Source organism: Sapajus apella, unplaced genomic scaffold, assembly GCF_009761245.1.
Source record: "Sapajus apella isolate SASKATOON/1434 unplaced genomic scaffold, GSC_monkey_1.0 scaffold23, whole genome shotgun sequence".
Classification (NCBI taxonomy): Eukaryota; Metazoa; Chordata; class Mammalia; order Primates; family Cebidae; genus Sapajus; species Sapajus apella.
Genome location: NW_022436963.1, coordinates 27,669,168 through 27,686,304, shown reverse-complemented (window position 1 = coordinate 27,686,304; position 17,137 = coordinate 27,669,168). Strand labels below are relative to the sequence as shown.

Genomic DNA, 17,137 nt, shown 5'->3' with positions numbered 1-17,137 from the left:
ACCTAACAGGATAGCTATTATCCAAAAGACAAGAGGTAACTGTTATCTAAGGTTGAGAGAAAGGGAACACTTATATACTATTGGTGGGAATATTAATTGGTGCACCTATTATGGAAAACAGTATGGAAGTTTCCTTAAAGTTAAAAACAGAGATACCATACAACCCAGCAATCCCTCTTGCAGATAAACAGCCAAAGGAAATAAAATCAAATAGTCAAAGGTATATCTGCGCCCACATGTGCAGCATTATTCATGATAGTTAAGATATGAAGATCACCTCGGGTCCATCAATGGATGACAGATGAAGAAATTCTGATATGTATACACAAGGGAATATCATTCAGCTCTATAAAAGGAGATACTACCATTTGCAACAACATAGATGAATCTGGAGGAACTATGCTAGATAAAGTAAGTCAAACACAGAAGGAAAAACCCTATGGGATCTAACTTGTAGGCTGCATCAAAAAATGTCAAATACATACAAACAGATGGTAGACTGTTGGTCACTCAGAGCAGAAATGTGAGGGAAATAGGAAGATGTTGGTCAAAAGGTACAAAGTTACTATTATGTAGAATAAATAAGTCTAGAGATAGAAATGCACAGCATGATGATATAGTTAATAATACTGTATCATAAATACTGTACTGTGTACTGAGAATTTTCAAGAAAGCAGATTTCAGGTGTTCTCATCACACAAAACAGACAGATGTATGAGGAAATGGGTTAACTTGCTTGACTAGAGTAACCATTTTATTAACCACATGTATATCAAAACATTTAAGGTGTTGTACACCTTAAGCATAAGCAATTTTAATTTTTTTGAGTGATGGGGATTCTCTCAGGTTTTGTTTGTTGGGAAGCATCTTTATTTTGTCATTATTTGGGGGAAATTTTTAAATGGGAATAGTATCCTTACTGGTATTGTCTTTAGCCCACTAAAAATGTCATTTCATTTTCTTCTGGATTCTTTTTTCCCTTGTTACATCAACTGCTAGTCTTGGTTTTTTGACATAATGCATCTTTTTTATCTGATTTTTTTTCCTTTAGTTTTACTACTATGTGCTTAGCTAAGCTTTCCTTTGTATTTGTCTGAATTGGGGCTCACACAATGTCTTGAATTGAATGCTTGTTATTATCTTCAGTTTTTTTAAATATCTGGCAAATATTTCTTCAATATTTCTCATGCCTAACCTTCTTTCACTCTCCTCTGCTCCTTTTGGAACAATGATTTTATGTATGTTAAAAGTTATTCACCATATTCCATATGTTCCTTATGATACTTAATGTCTTTCTCATTGTATTATCTCTCCATGTTGTAGTCTAGATATTTTCTATTCACACATCCTCCCCTTCATTAATCCTCTTTCTGCTATATCTATTCTGGTGTTAAATCAATGTATTGGTCTTAATATTAGCTCTTGCAATTGTCAGTTCTACACTTTCCATTGGAGTTTTAACACATGCCATTTCCTTTCTGAAATTCTCCATCTTGTCATCTATTTTTTAAAATACATTAATCGAGATTATTTTAAAGCTCTTTCTGAAAACTTCAATATTTCTATCACTGAGACCTGCTACTATTTTTTTTCCCTCTGGCTTTTGGTCATTTAGTCTTAGCTCCTGTTATTCCTAGCAACATTTTATTGAATGCTACATATTGTGGATCAAAAACTTAATGGTTTTATAATGTTATATTTTTGCCAAGAAGATTTACTTTTTTGAGCATGCAATTACGAAAATAGCCAGAAGCTGGTCCAAAACTGATATGAACTGGGTCTGGATCTTAGTCATTTTAAGTCTTGGTCAATTATATTTTATTTTGTTTTGTTTTCTTACTATGACACAGTCTTTTGGATGTCCTAACTCAAGGTTGAGTTGCCTAGCAAATCTCATTCTATTTGGTTTATTCTGAACCTCTATTTGTTTTTCCGTTCACTGTGAAGTTACCAAAATTTCTGCTTAGATATTTTCTGCCTTCTGTTTGGTTTCTTCATTCCTGATTTATACTGCTTAGGAAATGGTAAATTTCTAAGAAGAAATTCAGTAGCAGGGAATGTGAGCTCACCTATCTGTACTTTTGTTTTCTCCAGGCTACTGCGCCTCATGTTGCAAATACCTTGGCTGTTGTCACAATTCCTCGAAATAACTATTTTTGCTTATTTTTAAGATATTCTTTAACAATATTTGTGGTGAACATTAGTGAGAGGTTGTTGTGTTAAGCTTACTTCAACTAGTTATGACAGGTTATTCTTCATTACTACTAATGTTTCATAATAGATTAAGTGTGTTGGTAGAAATATTTAGGCCATTTGTCAATAGGTATTTAGATAATAGCTTGAAGAATATGGTAATTGATGTCAGTTAGAGAAAGAAATAAGTATAATTTTGAACAGATGTAGAGATCCTTAATATAGAAATATGCTAATTGTTTATTCAATCATCTATTAAAAACCATTTAATTGGTATTGCACTCTTATCTTACTTCAAGTGATACATCAGTAAAAATGCTGAACAAAAGGAACAAAACTGAACTGAAGAACCAGTAGAAGATTTCAATCCTAAGAGTGACAGAGCCTTGCCTACATTTTGTTAGGAACATTGTAGCTTTTAGAAGGAAAACAAATAATTAGGACAAACACTTTTGAAGCTAATACTGGGTTTCCAAGCTTAATATTTATGAACACTTTGTCCAAATAATTCTTTGTTGTGTGTGTCAGGGGTGGGTTTAGCGTGTGTGTGGTGCAGGGCTGTGGGTGGGATCGGGTGGGTGTTCTTTGACTTGTAGGATTCTTAGTAGCGTTCCTGGCCTCTATCTAGGATAGATGTGAGTAGACCCTGCAGTTGTGAAAACCGAAAATATCTGCATATTTTGCTAATGTCCCCTGGGAGAGAAAAATCATCCTGGTTGAGCAATTCTGTGCTAGAGCAATACTCTGGGAAAGAGATGGCATGGCTTAAAGTTTGCTAATTGAAGTGGTGAGAAGTGGTTAGATTCTGTATGTACCTTGAAGCTGAAACTATTTTGGGGCAATTGAATATGGGGTTTGAATGAAAGAAAAGAACTAAAAATAATCTCAAAGATTGGGCCCAAACAACTGTCTGTATAGACTGTCATTAGTATAGTGGAGAAAGAATACAGCAGAAACAAGTTTAGAGAGTAAGAATCAGGAGTTCAATGTTAGGATACAGTAAATTTGTAAGTGAATATGATAAAATAGGCTGTTGGATTTGGGGATTAAGGAGGACTATTCCAGTTGGAATTAACTTGATTTGAGTTTGGGAATTAACTTATAGATGGTATTTAAAAACATAAAACTGGATGAGATACCAAGGGTAGGTACAGCTATAAAATGAAGACTAGGAGAAAAACAAAGAAGAAAAAAAAATACATGTATACATACATGTATATCAAATATATAGAATCTATATGGAATATACATGTATGTGTATATATATATACATATAGATGAATATAGCTTTAAACTAGACTGCCAGTTTAGGAAATATAGCATTTAAATAATAGGGCTTTTAGGAAAAAGGAGTGGAATAATATATATATATATATATTTGTTGTTGTTGTTTTGTTTTTTTTATTGCGACAGAGTCTCGCTCCGTTGCCAGGCAGGAGTGCAGTGGCGCAATTTCGGCTCACTGCAACCTCCGCCTCCCGGGTTCAAGCAATTCTCCTGCCTCAGCCTCCCGAGTAGCTGGGACTACAGGTGTGTGCCACCACGCCCAGCTAATTGTTGTATTTTTAGTAGAGGCTGGGTTTCACCGTGTTGGCCAGGATGGTCTCGATCTCTTGACCTCGTGATCCGCCCGCCTCAGCCTCCCACAGTGCTGGGATTACAGGCGTGAGCCACCGCGCCTGGCCAGAATAAAATATTAAATTATTCAGTAAGATATTCTAGGAACAAGAAGTATGAGTTTCTAGGGTGACAAAGCCTGCCTAATGCCCAGTATAATGGTTGATAACAGCTTTAAAACATGACACATTATCTTGAAATTGTCAAACACGGAGAATACAGAATTCTAAAGAACAAGAGGAAAAAGATGTCACAAACAACAGATCAGAAATCCAAAAGGTTTCATCTTTCAGAGCAGAGCAACAGCTCAAACTTTCTGAAAAACAATGATTTCCAAGCTAGAATTCTATTTCAAGCTAAACCATTAACAAAATGTAAACATAGAATAAAGACATTTTCAAACATGAAAGATTTCAAAAACATTGTATTTCTCTTGGATCCTTTCTCAAATATGCACTGGAAGATTTAATCTACCAAAATTAGGGAGTATGTTAAGAAAAAGAAAGGCATGCAGTTTAGGCAACGGAGCTTCAACACACAGGGCAGGCTAATATTGAAGGGAGACAATTGAGATAGCTTAGGAAATGAATTATTGTCAAGTCCATAGAAAACTAAGCAAACAGACAAAAGGAGGGAAAGCAAACACAGGAAATCAAAGCTAATACTCTGAAATAAACCTTGGACAGAGAAAAGCAGGCAAACAAACAAGGAAGTCAGTGTGATGGGGTCTTTATTTCTCCACGTCTAGCAAGCCAGAAATAGTTTTTAGTCTTTATTTAAATACTTTTCCTCTTTGTATATACAATCCATAAGTCTAAAATGTTTTATATCCTCTTACACAAGTGCATGATTATCTGCTCACACATGTGTATCTACAGATTAAAATCTACTTGCAGCACTTACCATATTTCACCACAGCAGAGTAAAATTTAATTTCAATGCATAAAGTAATCATGGTCCATATATTCCACTTTACTTTCAGGTACCATTACCCATTTATCTACTACTTCCATATTTAAATGACTTGGAATAAGTATGAAAAGACTATTGAGAACCGCAGAGTAAAAGAAACAAATGAAGAACCAATCTAGAGACAGCATTGTCTAAAAATGGAGATGTCTAACTGAGAAAACATGTCTAAGTATCATGCAAGGTTACCCTACTTTCCTAGCAAATAATAATGTAAAATGTAAACACAGATCTTTTATATTAAAAAACAAAGTAGGGCCTGACATTTATTTAAAAAGAGCATGCACTATAGATTCTGCTTAATAAATCAGATATGGCAACTACTGTTTCAAAGCTGTCAGTACTCAATAGGCAATGACAACATATTCATGGTACCATATTTATATTTCTTATAAATAGATAGTGTTCATTCAAACTGTTTTCCAATAGTAACTTTATTCTAGGCTGTAGTGAATTATACAATAGAAGACTTCTGTAGATTTTTGTTTTTGGGGGTTTTTTTGAGACAGGATCCTGTTGTGTTGCCCAGGCTAGAGTGCAGTGGCATGATCATAGCTCACTACAACCTCGAATTTCTGAGCTCAAGTGATCCTTCCATCTCGGCTTACGAAGCAGCTGGGACCATAGGCATGTGCCACCAAAACCTATAATGTATTAATATCTATCCTTCACATTATGTTTTATAAAATATACATTAAGAAAAAAAACAGCTGTATAATTTATGTGGTAACTTACTGAGTGACGTGCTACATTTAAAAAAGACTATGAACTAAATTGTCATGAAGACCAAGATAACACTAATTTTTTTTTTTTTTTTTAGTAGAGATAAGGTCTTGCTATGGTTTCAAACTACTGATCTCAAGCAATCCTCCCACCTCAGCCTTTCAAAGTGCTGGCATTACAGGCATGAGCCACCACACCCAGCCTATAGTTTTATAGAAGATGAAGTTAGAAAATTTTATTTTACCTGGCAATATTATTTTCCAATAAGTTAGATAATAATATTTTACCAAATACAAAGGATATTTTCTTCTGATCGTTTCATGTTGGGATGAGGGGAGTCAAAACGAAAAAATAAAAGCCAGACAAGGAGGATAAGGCTAAGTTTGATTCATGTGATTTTTTTCCCCTTCTTCACACCCTTCAACCCCATTCCTCTTTTGGACTTGAAGGCATTTGGTAACTACATGCTTGAGTATTCAGGATCCAGAGACTGAAAATATAATTTGCTTCTGGGGGAGTCTTTTCCATCTTAATGACACACTTTATTCCAAAAAAAAAAAAAAAAAAAAAAAGGCCATACAGCATAAGTGACCACTGAGCCAATTTAGAGATAGAATGCCTAAGAAGCAGAATAGCCTAATTGCCTCTTTTAGAGTCAGAAAAGTGTCAAAGTAAATTTACTAAATTTCCAATTCCTAACTAAAAACTCAAGATACAAGTGAGTATAAGTGTTTGTAGGTTTGGGTGGGAAACTGAAGATAAAAAAGACAAGAGTTTAATACACACACACACACACACACACACACACACACACACACGCACACACGCACACATATATATACACACATATATATACATATATATATATATATATGTATATATATGTATGTATGTATATGGCTACCTGCAATAAATAAATAAATTGGTTAAAGTGACCTTTTTTTTTTATCTTAATAAAAATAGGAGGTGGATAGCTAGTGGTGTGTGCTGCATGAAGGAGGCCAAACACAAAAGAATGCATACTGTAAGATAGCATTTGTATGAAATCTATGGTCAGAAAATTATTATAGTGGCTGCTTCTAGGAGTGTAGTAGGAATAAAGATTAAGTGACATGAAAAGAAGTTCTAGATCGAGGGTCATAATAATGTTCTACATCTTGTGCATTTTGGGTTACAAATGCCATTTTCAAAATTTAGTGAATATACATGTAAAATTTATGTATTTTATATGTAAATTTTACATAAATGTACATTTATATGTAATTTACATATAATAAATTGTAAATGTACATATAAATATTGTACTCTAATGAATTTTTACATATAAAAATATACATACAAATATTGCACTCGAATGAGGGCTGAGGTATTTAGGAGAAAATACTAATATCTGCATGTTACTATATTTTTATTCCTGCTGGACTTGGAACAATGTCATGTGAAATTGTCTCATGTGGTTTTTAATACATACATTTGTTGAAAGATGGAAAAGAAGAAAAGCAAAAGTTCTGCAACTTACTAACACATGGACCTTGGGCAAGTGGTTTAGCAACCTATTCCTCAGTCTCCCTTGTATAAAATGGAGATGACAATATCTGCTTCAAAGCATTGTTCTGAAAGTTAAATGAGATGATATACACAAATAACCTATCATGGTGCCTGGGACAGAGCATGTATTCAACACATAGTAATGAATAATAATAATAAATACAACATGAATAACAATAAAAACAAAGTCATCAACGTCCATGTTCGTAAGAGCAGGTTAATGTAATTTCAGAGGCTGTGCATTAACCACTTTATCAAAGTGGTCTGTACTCTTCTGTGTCTGGTCTCCTTCAACTGGCATAAAACTCTAGTTATACATTCCCTATTTTTATCACAACTAAACAAAACAAAACATTGACCAAGAATAGCCTTAAACTATGCAGTAAAAGTATCTTGAAAAAAAGTGGCAAAACCTATAATGTATTAATATCTATCCTTCACATTATGTTTTGTAAAAAAGAAAAACAGCTGTATAATTTATGTGGTAATTTAATCTGAGTGACATGTTCTACATTTTAAAAAGACTATGAACTAAATTGTCAAGAAGACCAAGATAACATTGATCTTAGTGGGCTTGCTTAAACTGATGCATGTTTTGTGCTTGTTTTTACATTTTTACTTGAAGAGATTATAGTATTCAAGTTTCAGTAATTCACTCAGCATCACTTTCAATATTGGAACAGGAAAAATTTTCATCTGACCAGTATAATAACTCATTATATATTGTCTCATCTTGAAAATAATTTTTACCATCAATAATTTTTAAATCAAAGTCTTTGTTCTATTGAAATGATTTCAGTTATTCTTTGTAGGAAAGTGGCATGTGGAATAGAATATTTTGGGGGAGATTTTAGTGCTACTGGAGACTTCTCTGGTGTTTTCTAGTACTACAATATGACAAATGTATTCCAATGCATCTTGTCATTTCTCTGAAATTGTACTTTTGGTTTGCTCAATCAAGCTGGACTTCTCAATAACGCTGAGCTTGATACCTCAAATCCTTCAAACTGCCTTTTAGTGCCACAAAGCCTCCAATTATCTACGTATCTTGAGCATTTCTCTTAGTAAACGTAGACCGGTATTAGTGAATACTCTCATTCTGCTGGAGAAAATGGATAGGCCAGTCTGTAATGCTGGTATAATGAAGACTTCTATCACAAAGAATAAACAACTAAATGAGCAGCAATAAACTTAATTTGCACATTAGATATGCTTTTCCAAGTTCCAACGTTTCAGTTGAAAATAACACTGAAGCAATGAGGCCTATAATTGAACATCCAAAACTTCTCCAGTGGGGAAACAAAAACAAATGTTGCCTGCAAACAAGATCATTTTTATCCTGCTGCTACTCTGCTTTTTAATAATTTTCCAAATGCCAGATCAAATAATTTCCCCTTTTATGTGATTTTCATATACCTCTTAGTGTATGTACACATTGTAATTTGAATCTCAGTCCTCCAAAATGAAACCACTTAAAATCTCTTTCCTCTTGATTCCCTGTTTGTGCCTATGAAACATGTCCTCAAATTATACTGGGCATCTTCTGAGGCACTGGCAAAGTTGCTGCTAATTGCACTCACAATGTTTGAATGGAAAATTGCCTTATCCTGCTGTATTAGTGAAATAGAAATTGCCAACATACAGTGCAGATAACTTCAGAATCCTCTTAACATAGATAAGCCACAGCGGATAAAAACTAAGCTGGAAAATATCTCACTCTTGTAACTATTATCTTTTTACGTGCCATCTAACAATAACATTTCTTGCATGACTGAGGCTGATAAGTAAATTCAAAGGGAGACGATTGTTTTTATCAGCTTTACTGAAATTTCTCATTTGCTCCTTAACAATCTGTTATTGTTAAGGTCACTATCCACTGATTTAGGCTTGAGAAACAAAATTATATTTGATTCTGTAATGACAATCAGATGAACATTATTGATGAGAAAACACACACACACACATATACAACTATTAAGCCATGTTAACAACCAACCAAATGACTATACACCCAATAGTCAAGAAAATGGTTGAGTACACTATTACAATTTTTTCTAAGCTTCAGATTTGTAGGTTGTAAAATAATTCCTTGGCAGTGATGTCTTCAACGTTTTTACATGAAAGGGAATTAGAGATATCAGTCAAGAGGACATGCTAATAATAGAAATGTGCTTGTATGACAGTCACACAATTTAATAAAGATTAAACATTACAAATAAATAATAAAGCAAAGCTTCTAAAACTTTGTGTTTCTAAAACACAAATTTTGTGTTTATTTTATTTATTTATATATTTTTGTGGTTAAGTATGTAAATGTTTGTATTGCACAAGATAGTACTTGTTAATGATGAAGAAGCAAAAGGCCCTAAAATCCACTTAAAATGGGATGTGGATATATCATGAAGGTTAAAATATAACAAAATTTCCTTCCTGTTATTAGAGGTAAATGCATGAAAGTAACTTGACAATCATGTATAGTGACATCAGTTATATTAACGCTTACTGTTTTTGCATATGTAAATTATTCTCCTGTACTGTGCTAGAAATACCAGAACAATGAATTCTCTTTATGAATTTTTGGATTTCAATATAGGTTTAGTCTTGCACCCCCTAAGGAGAGTGAGGAGAATGATGTTGTTCAAAAATATAAGATTCAAATCCTACAATTGGAAAGTGAATGCGCCTAAAATGTTTGTTTTTTTCCTCGATGTTCTTTTTTTGCAAAGCATCCTAAGAAGTTCAGACTCCAAAAAACTGAAAACTGTCAGGTTTTAGAGAAAGGAAGCCAGTATGGAAAGTATCCCTGTGAACTAGGCTGTATAAAATAATAGCACTTCACTAAATTAATAAATATTTACTGGGCACACACTGTTCCCAGCAATGTTCTAAGACTTACGGTTCATCATTGATTAAAACAAAAATCCCTGACCACTTTATGCCTCTGTTCTAGAAGGGAAGGAAAGACAAAAAAAAAAAGAGCCACCCATAAACATAATAAATAAGTCAGTTATATAGTTTATAAGAAATAGAAAGTGATGTAGAAGAAGAAAGAGTGGAACTGATTAAGGTAACAAGGAGTGCCAAGTGGGATAATTTTGTTTCAACAGCCTCAGCAAAGGAAAATAGAAAAGAACAACAACAAAAAAATGTAAGTCAGGATTCTTTTTTTTTTTTTTTTTAACTTAGCTATCTTGATTTTTTTTTTTTTTTTAACTTGTGGAAAGAGAGGAGTACCTGGGGATTATGGTGTGATTTATGGAATACCTGAAAGTGCAAATAAACTTATTTCCATCATAAGAACTAGGAATCTAGTGCAGAAAACACGGCTCTATTACACATCTGAAATATGTAAATGTTACAACCAGAACACATCCAGTGGCTTCCAAGTTTCTTCATTAATAGTTTTGTTAGTTGTCACCTTTTATTTTTCTTTCATCAATTATTAGTGAACAGTGAGTATCATGATGACAAAGGTCTAAGAAACACTGGAGGAAGAGAGACTATTCATTCAGTTTAATCTATCCATTAACCTTTGTTTTTCTTATCCTTTAGGGTGACGGGATCTCCATTATTGTATTTTATTGTATTTTAGCAGCGAAAACATTGGTCCTGCTCCCAGATAGCCAATATTCTAAAGAAACTTTCTTTTAAAAACTATGTTCCTGCTGCTGATATTTTCCATCCTTTCTATTTCATGTTTTAATACCCTCTGGATTTTTCTATGCCCAGAAGATTTATCCAATGCCTTTTCATCCTTCACCACATTTTAATCTTCTGCTGTAATAAAATTAGTATGTGCTATCTACACCTTCTTAATTTGAAATGATATAATAAATCTCTTTCTTCCCTTAATGAACTTGTTACTTTTTCAAACATAAAGCATTCACATTTTTCAGTGTCTGAGTATTGCCCAGAATTTGCTGGAGAAAAAGTCTGTTCTTAAATATAGCCATAGCATCTACCTTGAAACATTTAAGCCCATCTCTGTCTTAAAACTTGATGACAATACAATCTTAAGGAAGTGAAGTTTTTCAGAATGTGCCACACTGGTTGGATTTTGACACATCAAGTTTTATCAGTCACATTTCCCCAGAGTACTTCAGACAATTGTCATCATAATGTAATACGCTTGAGACAAGTTGGCAGAAATATCTTCCGGGCTCAAAGGTGGGTGTTTATTTTCCTTCAGATATTTTAAATGATGGTTGAAGTGTAGCAGCTATTTTTTTTATTGAATATATTTATTTTTAATGGAAAAGATGAGAAAGCACCAAATGTTGATTTTAATCATTTGGGCTTAATTAGCCGCTCAAACTGCTTTATCAAGAGAGTTATTTTTATCATTCAGGAGGCAATGAAATGATAGAAATGGCATGGCTTCCAGTAAACATACTAGTTTTTTGAGCTGACATTCAACAAAATAAAGTAGCAAAGATAGGTAATAGATACTTCTAATATTAATTATGTCCCTTGGTGATAAATGTAGAAACATTTGGATTGATACTGATTTAGGAATCTTAAAAATAGTGTATAGAATATATATCTATAAAGTATATGAGCTTATCTGATTACGATGATGAAAATGTAATAATGACTCACGTAGATTTTAATTCTTTTCTCTTTGAAAAGAACTGCTTATCAAAGCATATGCATGACTCTGCATTTCATTAGTTTTGTACCTAGAGTTATACAAACAAATAAGCCAGTTATATATTTGGTAGCCTTATGTATGTGTAAATGTTTCATATGAAAAGAAAGATTTTGAAAGACATTTAACCAAAAAAATGCTATCTAGTGAATTTATCAAAATGTCCATGGCCCCTAACATTAAGGCATATGTAAAAAGTCAAATAATTTAGGTGTAGGTTTTAACTCTAATTCTGCTCTGATAGCATTTTTGATTGACAAAGTATTCACATCTACCATGATATCCTACTGGCAAAGTGTGCATCCTATTAATGTGTACGATAATGGATCTCTTAAATAAATTGTGAAATCAACTATTTCACATATATAATATGGTACAGGTTTGACACTGTGATACAAGTCATGATATGCATGCATATTTCCAATGTTCATCTAGCACAAATGAAGATAATATGATACCTTTTACAATGAGGCTGCCAGTGTTCTTTGCAGTGCCAAACTGATTTGTGGCTATGCACGTATATGATCCAGCATCTGACCTAGTAACATTGTATATCTTGAAGCTGCCATCCTCCAAGAGAAATATTCTAAAAAGAAAATATATAATTAATGGAAGTAAGGCTCTTCAACATTGGTAAATCATAAGTGCTTATTTTTATTTTAAAACATTACTAAAGTCATGGAGATATGTGATAATATGAATTTATTCCTTTCCTATTATTCTGCTCTTAATTGTGAGCTATCTCTGAGTCTACATGTTAGAGCAAATGGCATTTGCTTATATTCTGACACAATATTGATAATTATCAACCTATAACTTGAATTATCATTGTTGATTTCAAAGCATATTAAAAATCAAATCAGTCCTTGGTGGTTATAATGTCAAGTTGCTTGATGAATAAGAAATGCAACTATTTAATGTGTATTTTTAAGTCAACTCACTGGTGAAAATTAAACTTGGCTTATGAGAAATGCAAGCCAATTTTCACAATTAGTCTATGTCTTTTTAAACATGGCCTGTCTTAGCATTTTCTGTGGCCACACAACAGGGTACTGAACCATGACAGTATTTGCCAGTGCTGATGAGTTGAAGAAACTATCCATATGGTTCCATGGCCAGAGGATCATGCTTATTATGTGGCCTATCCCGTCAAAAAGAGGAAGGAAGGAGTAGAAAGACAAAGGCTTCATGGAATAATTATGAATTAATATTAATATTCCTAAAAGATAGAGTACACAAAGGAGGTTTATCTGCCAAAGAAGTTCCCATCTTTCATAAAATGATCCGTATTAAATTTTCTCTGAAACTCTAGCATAATCTAAAGCAGAATGCCACTGAAATCAGAAAAAAAAAAAAAAAAAAAAAAAAAAAATTTCTGAAAAATTCACCATTAAAAAAAATAAAAACAAATGTAATAAAGAGACAGAAAAAAAATGTAAAAACAAAAACATTTGCCCAATTTTAGGCTACTACATTTTATATCTTACAAATTTAGTTATCAATGCTTTTAAACATTAGTAGGCAGTCAAGATTGTATCAAAATAAGTGACAACATACTAACTTTTAACAACAGTTGTAAAGGCAAGAAAGGCAAGACAATTTGCATTCATGCCATATTCATTAACAATAACAAAATGATATTTGCTCCATTGCAAACATATCATTGTTTCTAATATATGTATAACACGAAATGTAGCTAATATAATTAATTACTCAATTTGAAACACAGAGAATACCAGCCAACTACAATTTGTATGAAGCCAGCTTGTGATGTTGGATTTATTATTAGTAACAGATTCCAAATTCTGTTATCACTGAGTAGAAGGAGCCGCATCTGAATTTAGAATGTTCTATGGCATGTAATCAGATTTTTTTAAGTTATTATCTTAGCGTATTCCCCAATAGCAGATACTTAATGTCTTATTTAATTTCTGAGATGTCTAGTGTACTAGATCCCAATTTACATTAACAATTGAATTATACCATTATTGACAGAGTAACAAAACTATTCTAGTATTCAGCAAACTCCTGGCCAAATAAAATTTTTTATCTGATTTCAATTAGAAGAGGTAAATTTGAGAAGCTTTTGGAAAACCCCTAACATTTAGGAATAACTATGAATTTTGAGCAACATAGAAACCTGGACTATTGGCCAATAAAAAACACGTGACATAAATGAAACGTCTGCTGATATCTAAAGTCCACCAAGCAAATTTTCCAGCCAACAAGTCAATGGCAATATTTATATTTCATATAATTTTTTATATAACATCCAGAAAGGAATAATTCATGTGTACAGTGGTACCCTGAGTATACCATCGTTTCAAGCTCAGTAGGTCTTCAGTGTTTGCTACATTCAATTGAAATTGCCATCATTGGAGCTGAATATTTCTTTTGAAATCTTAATCAATCAATCAATATTTCTTAAATGCTTACTACTGTTTAAGATACTAAGAGAGAATAAACTAAGAAAAGTTAAAAATCTGCCCAAGACTACCTAGCTAAGTAGCAGAAAATGAAATTATATCTAAATATCCTAGCACTCATGCTTTTCCCAGAACCAGTACTTTGCCTTACATTTAGTAAAATAATTTTGCATGTTAATTATGTGGACCAAGAAGCTTCATCAGAGTCATCACTAGATACCCTTAAGATACTCAGTGTGTTTACTCCCTCATATGTGTTCTCCTCCCAGACCTAATGAAACAAACTGCATTTTCACAAGACACCCTATGCATTGTTGTATATACAGTGACTAGTATGTACAATAAAGTTTGGGAAGTACTGACCTATTTACTATTAATTAAACTTTAATCTGAAAAATTTATCTTTACTTCAAAATAAGAATACATCTTACCTATAATCTTATTAAAATATTTATAAAAAAATAACATTAAATTTTAGATGTTTTATAAAAATAACCAAACTGGTAACCTAATTGATTTATTATTTATTAAAATAAACTTTAAAAATTCTCTCTATTGATCTAGGATATAGAAATCCAGTTATTTAATCAAAACTAAAGAATTTTGGCATAACAAATAGTACAAATATTTCAATTTCAATATATCAGTTAGATTTCTCCTTTAATTAATGAGATATTAAAATATAGAAAAATCTTGTGACAATTTTATTAAGAAAAAATTAAAAACTATAAAAGTAAGAATTTCTAGTTTTTTAGCATATCTAAACATGTCTTAGCAGAAATGATTTTTAAAAAACAGAAAGAAGGAACAGTCAGTGAAGATCAAGCTGTACCAAGCAATTGGTATTTTCAGATAAGGAAAATGCACATGTAAGAATTAACTGGAATGTTTAATTGATGGTTTTGGTAGCATTCATAGAGAAAGATTGATTTTTTTCTATTCTTCTTTTGGAATATGCAAAAAAGATATTTCATCTCGAGATTGCTAATAACATATCAATGAAAGATATTAAAATATTCTACCTTCATTTGCATATAAGCTTCTCTGGCATTAAAAAAAAAAAAAAAAACACAGCCTGAAGTATAGATGAGCTCAGCTATCTGTAAAAAACAGGAAAAACATTCTGATAATAAAAATAGAGATTTGCATGAATAATTAGTAAAAAGCATATAGTTATAGGGAAAAGGAGAAGGTAATACAATAATTATATATTATATATATTATTATATGAGGATTTAAGGTTGAAGTTATACTACTAATCTACAATGAAACATAAAAATATGTAAGGAAATTTCTGAGCACCATGAAATGATAGAAAGGCTTCCAAAAATTCAATAGCAGTTTAAATGAATGATTGAAAGTAGAGCAATGTTAAAATATTTTTTCTTTCTTAATCAGCAAATACTTAGTAAATGTCTACTGTGTTTGAATCAGTATGTTAGATGTTATAATGGGAATGTGAAAATAAACAGTGTTAGATGTTAAAGGTACTCTTTTCCTTATTAAAACTCATTGTTATAAATTTACGGAGGATACAGCATAATATAGGAAGCTGACTCTGCACAAGCCCTCTACTAAGTGTCTACTAAATGCCAGCTCATTGAATGCTTAAGACAAACCTCAGGGCTAGTTATTGTTTGGACCCCATTTTATAAATCAGGCAACAGGCATAAAGAGAAGCAATAAGTGATTCAAGGTACCCACTAGATGGCGGAGGGCTCAGATTCTAACCATGTCTTTCTTTAGACCAGAAAACACTTATTTTAGTAAGTTCCCTTTCAGTTCATTTCCAAAACATAGTTTACTAATAACATAGTTACTAAAAGCAGCATCAATTTAAGCTATGTGTGTGTACATATGTGTGTATGTAGCCATACGTATAATTTTATTTGCATAAAATGGCCCTTAATATTGGATATTTTAAATCTGACCTTCAGAGTCCAATAACTCTCTAAAATGTGATGGAACATTTTTGTGTGTACATATGTGTGCATTTTTCTCAAGGTTCTTAGCTTATGAGGGATCTTAAAGGCAGGCTTGATATCCATTCTTCTGCTGTGGAAGAGTTTTACCAAAGGTATCTTAACATGTGAGGTACTAACGATGGCCATGCTAATACTAACGATTATTTTTCTTCTTTTCTTGTGCCATCCTACGCAATAATAGTGTAATTACCAGAGTGGGTAAGAACATGGGCTTTGAGGTCAAACTACGACCGAATCTGAATCCCAACATTTGATTTTTGTATTACCGGGCTAAGTTGATTAATGGCCCAAGACCTTGGGTTTTTTTGTCTATAGCATAGAAGTACTAACATTACCTGTGTCACAGAGTCATGAGGATTAATTGGCATAAATAGTTCAAAATGCTTAGTACTGTACCTGACTCCATTAGCAGTCAATAGGTAAGTTTTTAGTGAACCGATTTCTCATCCTGCCTAAGAATGTATGCACATCTATAACTTCATGAGGAATAAACAAAAAGGAAAGAAGAAATTGTTTTATCACACTGCAGTTTGAACAAAGAGGCCTGAGAGCTAACTATTTGCCAGGCTTTTTGAAAGGAGTCTAATGTCAGCAAAACAGTCCTCAGCATGAAGTTTCACCCCTTACAAATCTTCCTTGAATTCATAACCGCTTGTCTGTGTTCTTAATCTTTTTGACTTGCAATGCTCTAATTTTTATTTTAGGAATGATAATGTGCTTGTTGTGAAAGTTAATTAAATGCTAGATATTAATCTAATTTTTATTCTTACTGACACTAATATTTGGCATTTTCTCTCCTCCAGGACTCCAATTACTTTTTCTGATTCTCACTCTAGTTGTTGCTCATGCCTAATGTCTTCTTAAAATTCTTGTCTATGTCTGAACTCAGAAGTATGTCATGTGGCTTTAAACTCTGGTTATCTGTCTCTAGACTCTCCTTGGTTTTCGTGTCACCAAATTCTGACATTTGACTTATGGTGTTGGTATGTTTCCTCCTTTTTTCCTCAAAAAGTTTAATGATAACACCC

The 17,137-nt window shown here is 32.7% G+C and overlaps 1 protein-coding gene across 3 annotated transcripts in view; it reads right to left on the bottom strand.

Annotated features, from left to right (window-relative positions):
- The window catches only part of CNTN6 (contactin 6), a 295,215-nt gene that overhangs the window by 34,261 nt on the left and 243,817 nt on the right, over positions 1 to 17,137 (bottom strand). For all 3 annotated transcript variants that reach the window (XM_032290508.1, XM_032290509.1, XM_032290507.1), the window contains one exon: positions 12,157 to 12,284. In XM_032290508.1, the coding sequence (XP_032146399.1) occupies positions 12,157 to 12,284 (128 nt within the window). The remainder of the gene's footprint in view (positions 1 to 12,156; positions 12,285 to 17,137) is intronic.